Source organism: Neofelis nebulosa, chromosome 13 (genome assembly GCF_028018385.1).
Source record: "Neofelis nebulosa isolate mNeoNeb1 chromosome 13, mNeoNeb1.pri, whole genome shotgun sequence".
NCBI classification, from domain to species: domain Eukaryota; kingdom Metazoa; phylum Chordata; class Mammalia; order Carnivora; family Felidae; genus Neofelis; species Neofelis nebulosa.
The window spans coordinates 26,424,268-26,436,499 of record NC_080794.1 but is presented as its reverse complement, the minus strand read 5'-3'; the positions used below and the strand labels follow the sequence as shown (position 1 = coordinate 26,436,499).

General features: G+C 39.2%; 1 protein-coding gene across 30 annotated transcripts in view; it reads left to right on the top strand.

Moving 5' to 3' along the window:
• ANK3 (ankyrin 3) overlaps positions 1–12,232 on the top strand; it is a 342,851-nt gene that overhangs the window by 225,440 nt on the left and 105,179 nt on the right. For 19 of the 30 annotated variants that reach the window (XM_058696391.1, XM_058696392.1, XM_058696389.1 and 16 more), the window contains one exon: positions 7,568–7,691. In XM_058696391.1, the coding sequence (XP_058552374.1) occupies positions 7,568–7,691 (124 nt within the window). Of the gene's footprint in view, positions 1–231; positions 286–5,350; positions 6,274–7,567; positions 7,692–12,232 lie in introns of those variants that run through there. The other 11 variants (XM_058696413.1, XM_058696401.1, XM_058696403.1 and 8 more) reach the window with 2 other exon arrangements.

Below are 12,232 nucleotides of genomic sequence, written 5' to 3'. Positions count from 1 at the left end.
TATTTTTTCTGGTCCATCTCTTAAATAGTAAGGTTGAATATCGTAACTAAGTTTTCTCTCCACATTTGCCAAATATTTGCTGGTGCACATACACATCTTAATATCTACCTGGCAGACCTGTGTATGTCCAAATACCAGTTCTGCTGTATGGAACACAGCCTATCTGATTTATCTGCAGTCCCTGTATTTTGTTTTGTTTTATTTTGTTAATTTTATTCATTTTTTGAATAGGTGATAGATGCACATGGTATAAAATTCCCAAGGTACAAGAGTTTACGGTGAAAAGTAAGTCTCCCTCCTTCTCCTCACTCCAGTAATATAGTTGCTATCTCCAAAGGCAATCACTGAATTTTCATTGCACACATTTATTGAGCACCAACTATGTGCCAGGCATTGTTCTGGGCACTGGATATGGACCAAAACAGACAAAACTTTGCCCTCATGGACCTTACATTTTGGTTACCAATTTCTTGTAGTAGTTGTTCAATAACATAGTGTATTACAATGGTTAAAAGTAGGGCTCTGTAGTCAGACCAACTGATTTTGAATCCAGTTTTTCTCATATTCTAAGTGATCTTGGGTTATTTACCACTGTGAACTGGGTTTTCTTTATATTGAAATGGAGACAATGATTCTATTTTATAAGGTGGATTTGAGAATTGCTTCAGATCATACTTACAAAGCACCATACAGTGCCTGGAACATAGTAAATGCTCAGTAGATAAAGTGTTGACTATAATGGTGTGATCTCACTCTATTGTTCTGTAATGCAGACTAGAAATGCTTAAAGGATTTATTTTCCCAAAAGTTTTCATTTCTTCTCTTTGCTATGTGATGATCAAAAAAATCACTTTTTTTCAGAATAAGTGTGCTAAATATAAGCCTAAGTTTTGATCATTAACTAGTTGCCTACAAGACCATTTGCTAAGTTCTGTTAAGAAACCACCTCCTAATAAATCACTAGAGCATAGGTACTATGTTCCTCTGTATTCTTTCTGATCTAGCTTTTTTGTAATCCCATGTAATTTGAAGGTTTTCTACTATCAATTCATTTGAAGGTGTTATGTATTGTTACTTGCAACTCTATAAGTTTACAAAATACATACCTTGAGAAGAAAATTCTGCATTTCGTAGCAGGGAAATAAAGCACTTCTGAGCAAAGTTTCAGACAATATAATTTGGTACACTTACCTTAAGGAAATTTCTTTATGATTCTTGTCTCCAGACAGATGGGAAAACAACTTTCAACCCCTAGAAAAGCAACAAAAGTATTCCTTGGTGATGATCTTAACATGGAAAACATTAAAAAAAAAGTTACATGTAAAAAAAGAAAGGAGAAAAGAACTCCTAGGGCATATGAAACACTTTCAAATATCAGGCCAAGAACTGTTTCCTCTATTCAGCATAAAAAGGATATTAGTGGGCACAATGAAAGATTGCAAGGAATTGGGTTCGGTATATTCCACCACATGCTGACCTGAACCATTGACTTGGAATCTAAAAAGAATGAGGGCTGGGGTGCCTGGCTGGCTCAGTCAGTGGGGCATGCAACTATTGAGCTTGGGATTGTGAGTTTGAGCCCTATGTTGGGTGTAGAGATTACTTAAAAACCTAAAAATAGGTAGGTAGGTAGGTAGGTAGGTAGGTAATAGATAGAGATAGATGAATGATGGAAAGAAAGAAAGAAATGAGGATACATCTATCTGACCAACTACAGTCCTGATAATCATTTTATATATTCTTTCTTTCTCTCCTTTGTTCTTGATTCTATTTTGCATGATTTCCTGGTAGTCAAAGGGTGTGGATCTTTGAAAGGTTGATTGTGGTATGAGAAACTTTTTTCTTAACCTAGTCATGATAGGAGGACCAGGAAGAGGAGATAGCTGGAAAATTGAAGTGAAATCCTCTGAACAGCTTTTATTATTTGGTGAATGGTGGGATCACAATAGATTGGGGTGTTTTGTGTTCTTCTTTAAACATTACATTTCCAGTCTCTGGTATTTTATTATCAGAAATGGATTAACAATGAGAACTTCAGTGCTCATAATTTTAAGAGGCACAAAGTCAATACTAAATAGATGAGGCTTCCTCTAGTGGCATTTACCAGTGTGGTCTTCCTGGACTTGGTCTGTGCTAATTGAGTAGCACACTACAGAGCTGACTCTTAATTCACTAGGGATGCATTAAGCAATCAGCGTGTGACCTCTTTGGCCGACTTTTGGACCTTGTCATTTCTCATTCCTCTCTGTTTTCACTGCTTACTACACTGTGACAACCTACCTCAATATTTTAATTATTCATCTCCCATGGTTGTGTGGATTCATTAGGTTCAGCTGGATTCTTGAGATCTTTGCTGAGATTACAGTCAGATAGCAGCTGGGGTGGGAGTAATATGGCAGAATGTTCAATGTGGTATCTTCATTCATAGTCTATCAACCCCACTAGGACGAATGGAACATCTGAGCACTAACTGGGCCTCTCTCTCTTTCCATGCTGCCTCTCCTTACGGCCACCTTGACTTTCTTTACATCATGGTGGTCTCATGGTAGTCAAATTTCTTACACTGGGATTGGCTTCCCCCAAACTAGTGTTTGAAAGAGACTCAAGAAGAAACTGCAAGGTTTCCTTGAACTAAAACTGAAACGGCATGCAAAATCACTTCCCCTGCACTTTATTGTTCAAAACTTGACCCAGCCCAAATTCATTTAAAGGCAGTACACATGAATATAAGAGACATGGTTCATATATATATATATATATATATATATATATATATATATATATTTCAACTAAATATGTTTGATATTATAACAGAGCTGTCCAGTCATAGAATTACCTTTTTTAGCTTATCTACATTTGGGCATGTTGGTCAGAAGCTACTACCAATCAAAATATTTTTGGGATTAGAGACAGTTAACAAGTCACCCAACACAACTCATGTCATGCTTTTCGAAGTTTTGGTATACAAAATTATAGAATATTTTGCTTATTGAAAGGAGAGTGAGTTTGTTCTATTATTCATTCATTGAATCAATCAACAAATATTTGTTGAGTCCATATGAGCCAGGCCTTGTGTTACATGGTACAAAGCAGAGACATTTGCTGCTGTGGTTGGATTTTGCCTTTACCACTATCAATACTAGCAATCTAAATGCTAACTACATGAGTTCATGAATTCAGATGTTTGGGCACTAGACAAAGCTTTGTTACAGAATAACACTAACAGAGCAGATTAAGTCCTTTTTCTGTGCATTATTTCACTTAATTCCCCACAAGAAGGCTTCGGCTGGAAGGCAGCGTTATTATCCCAGTTTTGTAAAGGTTGAAACCGTGACTCAGGGTAAACAGTGCTCCAAAGGTCAGCTAATTAGTAAATGACGAAGCCTGGATTTGAATCCAGAGCACTAACTGTGCAAAACTGCTTTAAAATAATACCATTGCCTTTGTTTCTACTTGCCATGCCTTTTGAGAAATGTTTTCACCATGTGGTAAGGCTATTTTAATTAATCTTTGGCCAAATATATTGACAGCTCTCACCCCATTTCAACTCTGGGCTTCTTTTGGTTTCATAGTGACCATTTTTGAAGTTTAAGAAAGATGGGCAAAGAAGAATAGAAACTTAACCTTATTACCATTTAACTGTATACCAAGCCATCAAGTTTGACTTGTCAGAAGAGTGCTATGTTGCCATTGCCAAGGCACATAGATGCAGAGATGAGCACATTACCTACCTCTTTATTTTCCTCGCCCATCCCCCTACTCACCTCCTCTCTGGTAACCACCAGTTTGCTCTCTGTATTTAAGAGTCTATTTTTTTAAACCATACTCTTTAATAAAAGCAATGATGAAATCCAAAAATATTTATTGGGCACTTGCAATATGCCAGGCTCAGGAAAATTTGGTTCCTAATCTAGGGGCTCTCACTCTCCAGTGGGAGAGACTAAACAGATGTTTTCACCGGCAGTACACTCTGATAAGGGAAGCCCACATGCAGAACCACTAACTTAAGATGGTGAGTACAGGATGGGAGGAAATTTAGAGTCAAAGATTGGAGAAGTAGAGGGGTGAAGGTTCCATCAAGAGTGCACCCTATGTGGTGGTTCAAAGTCTAAAGTGTTTCAGGAATTCTAGGGACGGAAATAATTCTGTTTGACAGAAGGGCAACAGGTGTGGAGGAGTGGCCAGAGAAAGAGAAAGACTGGCCAAGAAGTCAAAAGGAAGGAACTTGTTCACTGCAGCCCTTGTTAGGGAGCTTGAATGAGCAACAGTCGTTGAATGAGGTTTCGCTAAGCAGTTTGGATTTTAAGTGCAGATGTGGAAAACAGATTAATGTTTAGCCCTTTTATCCATTCTAACCATGACTTCCCCTTCCATTCTTTACAAAACTGAAAATTTTTCTTTTGCTTGGGAGTATTTTTCAATATGTACCAGGCATTATAAATGGCTTTCCTTCTATCGCGGCATAATTACAGTGCTGACTACAGTCAGTCTCGTCAAATTAAAGCACCAGGTCTCCAATTGTCTTAATATTAGATGAGCCATTGATTCATTGATTGAGGCATTTATCCAGGAAAAATAAATCTGTACCCCACTTCATCAGTTATACAGATTCAAATTTCTGTATCTTTATTATTTTTTTTTAAATTTTTTTTAACGTTTATTTATTTTTGAGACAGAGAGAGACAGAGCATGAACAGGAGAGGAGCAGAGAGAGAGGGAGACAGAATCTGAAATGGGCTCCAGGCTCTGAGCTGTCAGCACAGAGCCTGATGCGGGGCTCGAACTCACGGACCGTGAGATCATGACCTGAGCCGAAGTCGGATGCTTAACCGACGAGCCACCCAGGTGCCCCATCAAATTTCTGTATCTTTAGATAACAACCCAAGAGATAGAGACCCAATCAGAGAAAAGTACCATATGCCACTGATTTCAGCAAGACCGTTCAAAACCCTTTACTTACTCTCTAACCTCATTTTCCAGCTATTCTGAGAAAAAAGAAATTGAAAATGCCTCTCTAGTGTACCCAAATGGAGGATGCAGAATTCCTGCTAGTTTTCTCCTCCACTTGCCGACACAGACAGGGTGGAGCAGCTGGGAAGGGAGGCCGGGAGACCCAGAGAGAGGCCAGGAGTCCCAGAGGGAGGGAAACACCGCAACAGCAAAGTGACAGCAGTGCCTCCTCCGGGCTGTTTCCTGCCCTTCGCAGCAAATGCTTCTTCCTCTCTGCTGGGAGCTATCTCCAGAGCCTTCTCAAGGGGGCCGGGGTGGGGGGGGGGGGGGGGTTGGTGGTGGAGGGATGACCAGTTAGTTCCTTTGAGTGGGTTAAAGAGTCGAAAGAACTTATGCCCAAAATAAAGCAGACATTCACTTGTTTTTTCCTTCTGCTCCTTTCTTCCAACTCTTGACAAAAAGCAGTGGGGATCCATGTACTCTCAGGCGCTTCTCGGAGAGCTTCTGGAATCGCTGCGGCTTCCCGCAGCCCCACAGTTTCAGCACCTCGGCTCAAGGGCAGGCCCTCCCTCTGGCTCTTTTTTTCTCCTCCTTCCACCTGACAGGGACCATAAATAACCAGGGCTCCCGGTGTTCCCAGCTGAGAACAAAGTTGAAAGTTTGCCTGGAGCTCCCTGCCACTCCCCGCCTGGGCCATTTCTTTGTTTTGTTCTGTTTTTTTCTTCTACCTGGCTTGGCTGTTTCTTCATTCATGTTGGAGAAGAGTGACCTCCTGACTAAACGCAGCACCCCGCTCGCCGGCTCTCCCTAGATTTAAGGCGGTCTCGGTTACCCGGTTAGGCACCGGGCATTGGTATCAAATTACCGAAAGTCTACACTGGAGCAGTCCTCATATTTACATACAAATAACTCAAGGGCTTGCATTTATGTCACCATTCGGTCCTGCTAGAGGCTTGCCAGCGGAGTTCTTGGTCCAATCAGAAGGAGCTTTGAAAGGATGTCTGCAGAGTGATCAAAAGGGTCTTCTCAATTAAGTGTAGCCAGGTTTTGCTCTTTTTTATTTTTATTTTTTCTGGTCTGAAAGATCGAAAATCTTTGCACTCTGATGAGTAGAAAAAGATGTGTAAGTCCTCCACTGCCTACAAGAAGACAAAGATGCTGAGCAGGACTCTGCGGTGGTGGTGAAGACGTGAATACACCCCCAGGGGTCGGTTTGTTTGGGCTGATTCGGAGGTATATTCTAAATCACTGCCTAAGGAATTCCTGGAAACATCAGGAAAACATTTGATCAGCCCCGCCTGGTGGAAATGGCTTTACCGCAGAGTAAGCTCTTTCTTTAAGTTGTACTTGGTGTGTGCTGTTTTTGTTTCATGTGCAGTGAATGTGCAAATAGCCCAGCTGTGAATAGTTACTTAAAATAATCTCTTGGTACCGGGTAGTAGTAGAAAACAGATCTGTTTAGTTTTTATATTTGCAAAAACAGTAGTTGACAGTGTATTTTTAGACTTGATTGGTAGTTTAAAAGCTAAGCTCTGTGGTTTCCTGGGTTTAAATGAATGGAAATTATAAATGGTAGCAAATGAAGGAATTGGAAAATATAGCTGGAACAGATGAATCACTTACCTTTGAGAAAACATAACATACATGCTTTTGAGATCTCTCTCAGCCAGACATGCTTGTGTCCAGAAAGACAAGGAGAGTCGTAAAAAGGAGATAGGCTTGCCTGTTTTCGGAATGAACTTTTCCACAGTCTGTGATACGTTTTGAAAAGGATGGGAAACGTCCCAGAGGGCAAAAGGCATTTGAAAAACCTGCTCTGTCACTCTTGGAATGTGGTTTTCCCGTGAGGTCATGCTGTGCATATGTAGCTAGTAAAAGTTTTACGAAATTAACTCTTTGTATTGATGGGCAAAGAGCAATTTATATCAGTCCTTTCAAACTGCTGGTCTCTACATTTGGTCTCTACAGAAAGTAGAGCTCCTTCCCAAGTAGGGTTCCAGCCCTGGGGCAGCTGCACTGAGCTGTTACTGTGGTTGGTGTAGAAACAGTTCAAAATTGATGTGTTTCAAGGTTTTCCTTGAACTATTAAGCAGTAATAGTTCAGATTAAATAACTTGCTAGTTTCTTCCATAAGCCCCGAACTGGAATCCTGTGTGTGAGAAGACCATTTTGAAAAAGAAAGTCCATTCCCTTCCCATATATGATTTTCCAGAACGGTAATGGAGAGGTGGCTCTTATTTTGCAATCCACGTCCATTCAGACGAGCTGCCCTTGTCATAGTGAGGCATGGAAAGCTAACCGAAGTAAAAGATCCACCGTTCTAGTCAGCCTTCTAGTCAGCCGGGGCTTGAGGAGGGGAAATGAGACAGGGGAGACATTTTAATATGGAAAACTTAACACCAGGAGCTCTTTCGCTACTTAAATTCACTCTTGAAATTATGGACTAACCTCTACCTATGCTTTTTCCTTCTAAATGGCAGTTACAGATATTATCCAGGGGGTAGGGGATTATGAGAAAATGAGTGATTTGCTGGTGATCAAAGGAGCGGTTTTCCCCACAACAAATGCATTTTCAAAAGGGAAGCTTCTGATTGTGGTTTGCTTTGTCCATCCACAGGTGAGGACGCAATGACAGGTGACACGGACAAATACCTGGGGCCCCAGGACCTTAAGGAGCTGGGCGATGACTCTCTCCCTGCAGAGGGCTACATGGGCTTTAGTCTTGGGGCCCGTTCCGCCAGGTATTTTATTGTTGCTGTTTTTCATAGTTACCTTAATACAACCATGATTTGTCATAAACCAAAATCATTTTCATTGTTCACATTATCCCCAAATGTGCTCTTTGGATGAGGATGTGAATTTGGTAGAATGTTCTCAAATGTTCTCAACTCTGGTATACATGCTCTGCTGTTTTCTTTTGTGGTTTCTCAGTCCTTGGTTTTACGTGATTGAACATGTTGAGTGTTGGTTCTTTTTTCCCCACCTTGCAGTCATGCTTCAAGCATGATGGCAAAAGAGCTCACTGATAAAACTGGGAGAGTCAGTGTGGTCTCCATGTTTAAAAATTAAATTTTGTTCCATAGTGAAAGAAAAATCTTATTTTCCACTAAGTATGAAATAGTTGTATTGATTGTTCACTATTCTCTAACACTGAAAGAATAATTCATGATTGAAACTTAAGAGAGCATTCTAAAAAAGATTACATATAGCTTATTAGAATTGTCTACCAAGTGTTTGGGTATCTCTCTAAAACTGTGGCATTACTTTGTTTACTATGGACATGTTAGGAGCGTTGCAATGACTTACCCAAAGTCGCAGACAGGAATGGTAGCAAATTCAGCCTTTAAAACTGAAGTATAAAACTTTTGCATGTGAAAAACCTTGGCTCAAACTTACCTGACACTGGTTGAAAGAAACAGGACCTTGTCCAGAATCTGGGGACTTCTTTTCCCTGGTTGGTTTAACAGCATGTTTGCTGACAGTCAAGTTATTTTAAAGCTAATAATTAAACTTTCTAAGCTAGAACCCTGGGGACATTTTCCTATAGTTTAAGGATCTGTTGTAAAAAGTTTCATTGTCTAATAGTAAATGGCACTTCCCACAAAGTAAGCCTGGGAGTTTATTCTCAGTGTTGTTGATGTGGCCAAGTTTAGATACTGAATTGATTTTTCTTTGAGCTAGTCTTTTTATTAATACAACTTGGAACCTTATGTAACTTCATAGAATTTTTGCTTTATAAATATATTTATAAAAGTCCTTAAGATCTCAGTGTAACAGGGGATCATTAATAAGAAGAGGAAAATAACTGTTTAAAAATATGTAATATCTCATGTAATCATACAGAGCCATGAGTTAAACTGAAAAACATACAGAGTCTCAAAGGATCTCAAGGGAAAATTCTACTTAGAGGCTTAATAGCTTTTGTAATCCAATAACTAGCTGATTCTCTTCCTCAGATGATATGTAAAAGCTGCATTTTGTGAGTCAATCATTTGTATATAGAAAATTATAGAGGCTGACATTCAGGGAGAGATGACACCAGCATATTTTCCTAAGGCTTTCACACTTCTGGTTTTGATTGCACCCATTATTATTTGTTGCTATTATATGTAACTCATTTTTTTTACATTGGCAAGTCATGTTATGCTCAGAGGCAAATCTGAAAAAAAAAAAAAGAAGACAAAACTATAACACTGATATATTTCTTAAAGTATTGTTAGAGTATTACCAAATATTCTGAGTGTAACATTTAAAAAGGAATACATTAAGTGTGTAACTCATTCAACCATAACATTTTTTTCTTTTTTCCCTGTCTAATTTTTTTGCTTTCTACTTCTCCTGTGTTTTTCTAAAAATACTTTAAATTAGTCCCAAGATCAGGTAAGAAGATATGTCACTTTTGCAGTGTTTTTCTGCCCTTCCCTGACTCATTTTCTGATTTTTATTTTCTTCAGCATTGTGCTGTGCTGTGCTGTGATGTGCTGCAATGTGCTTATTTTTTTCCTGCTCTGCATTAGAAAATCATTTTTGTAATTCTTAGAAAATTAGCAAGTAACTGAATGTATAACAAGAAATGTGACTTAATGCAAAATTGAGTACTTAAGGAATTTCTTTCCTTTAACTAAGTTTGTGTAATGCATGAAGTAACTGGAGAACTTTCACTGGGTTTGAAGAAAAAATCTTGATTTGAAAAGCAGTTTGTTTGCTGGTTGCTGTTTTGTTTGGGTTGTGCTAGGTACATTCATATAATTTTAGACTTCTGAGGCATGTGTTTTTCTAACACTTCCTATATTTAACACGTAGGGTATACTGATGGCTACAAATAATATAGTTGACCTTAGTTGAAAACAATTTAATGCTTTCCAGACCCCCATGCAAATAATATCTAGTTTTAGTAGCTGAAAGGACTTCGATGTATTAAGGATTCAGAGTGAAGCTTAATGAACTCCATCTGTCTAACGTAACTTGGTCCAGAACAGTGAGGAGTAGGAACTTAGACGTTATGTAAAAGAAAGACATCTTTAGGCTTTCCCGTTGACGGCACCCAGTTCTAGGATATTCTTCAGTTGTCACTCATATAGAAGTTAAAAGAAAGAGAATATTTTTTAAAAATCAACAAATCTTAGATTTTTTTAAAGCTGAAGTTGAAATGAATATGTAATAATTTTTTTAATGTTTACATGTTTGTTCACATCTACCATAAAGTTGTTCTTACATACCACAGCGTTACCATGTACAATGGGAACCAGAACTTAAAGAAATGAATGTGGTGTCTCCCAACCATATCACTGGGGGATATGGACCCTTGCTATGACTACTTAGAAGTTACGCTAATGGTATAGCCCCTAGCTACATAAGATTATTTAAATTAAAATTAGTTAAAATTAAGTAACAATCAGTTCAATTCTTCAGTCACAATAACCACACCTCAGGTGCTCAGCAGCCATACCTGGCCAGTGGCCAACGTATTGAACAGTGCCTGTCATTGCAGAAAGTTCTCTTGGGCAGTATCTGCTTTTGGGAAGTTTATATTGTATTTGAGGGATGGTAAGGGGCTAGAAACAGGAGTGATAGGGGGATGTTTGCAAGTAACGCAGTTTGCAAAAAATTGTTTGCAAGTAACCCAGAAAAAAAAAGGAAGAGTTATGTATCATGTGACTGGGTCCAGAAGGCCCGCCCATGCAAGTGGCCAGATACATGGCTTACTAGGTAATCTCTGTGCAGAAATAAGGCTTAGTTCTTTTTGTATTTGCTTCTATATCCAGTCTCTAATATTGTGCCTTACTAATAAGAATCAGTGTATTTGCTGAATACACTAGATAATGACTCTAGAATGATGGTTATTTTGAGGTCGAAAATCCCCCAAGGATTCTGGTGGAAGCCAAGGCTCTAATCCTAGAAGAATGCATCTCCTCATTCGTGTGGACCCTTTGAATGATTCCTATAATTCAGGGGCCTCTGTAACTTGATATAAAATACCCACCTTGGGTAATGTTTAGTATAGGGAACATTGGGGAAAAGAAGTCATTTTGTGCAAAGCAAGGAACCGTTCTTGTTTTCATCTTCTTTGCCCTTTTACACAAGCCAAGGCCAAGGCCAACGTCTTACTGATTCTACTGATAAAGATTCAAGTGGCTACATTTTAGATTCAGTATATTACTTACATGGGCAGTGACAGGTAGCAACTTCCCACCATCTTTGTCCTCCATACCAATAAGGACAACACCAGAACAAAAGGTTCTACGGTAGTTGTGGGATGCTGTGGGATGCTGCATTGCAGGGGGTCGACTCTAGACTGCAGCTAAGTGATTTCATGCTCTGCAGCTTATTCCAAGGAGGGTGGGGCAGGAAGTGTCAGACCTCATTGGAAACAAGAGACAATGAGAAATTACCTTATTACAGCCTATCATATTAGGTGGGATAGAGAGGTAAGAGGCAGATGGCTTCAAACACCTCCCCACAAGTTTCTGTCCTCTGTTTGCAGAGGATTAATCACAAGGTGTTCTGCCAAGGCTCAGATTAGTTGTGAGCCCAATCAGCCTGCATGTCCTATGTGCATATGTGCAAGCTTCCCAGCATCCCTTACTCTTTTTTTTTTTTTTAAGTTGAGAGGTAATTGACATATTACATGTTAGTTTCAGGTATACAAAGTAATGATGACCATAATAAATCAAGTTAACATCCATCACCACACATAGTCACTCTCTTAGCAGCATTCAAATACTTGATCCAGTATTATTAACTAAGTCACCATGATGTGTATGTATTCCCAGGACCGACTTATTTTATAACTGGAAGTTCGTATGTTTCAACCATCTTCACTCCCTTCTGCTGCCACCCCCTGCAACCCTCCATATTGGTTTTTAGTTTAGAGGTCAGTATATGAGAGGCACTTCAGGACATCAGGGGGCTTGCACTCTGGGAAAGTCAGGGGCTGTGTAGAGGATTTAAAAGAAGCTAGAAAGGAGAACAATTTAAGGCACAAGGAAGAAAAGAGTAGAGTGTGGAAAGATAAAATCACCATACATGAAATTTGAATTTTTCAAGGTGAGAAAGATGGCAAAGATCATGTAAGATATATTTGTCATACTATTTCCTTTTTGATGTTTTCCATGAGTACAGCTATAAACCAGAACTCTTAATAGGTCAAACCCATAGCTAGTTTCCAAAGACTTATGAACAGACCCATTTGAAGCAGACATAATTCCATTCAATAGTACAAGGTAAACAGATAAAGGAGACTCTGAGATAAGGCCTTACCATAGAAAAATCTCTTAAACTA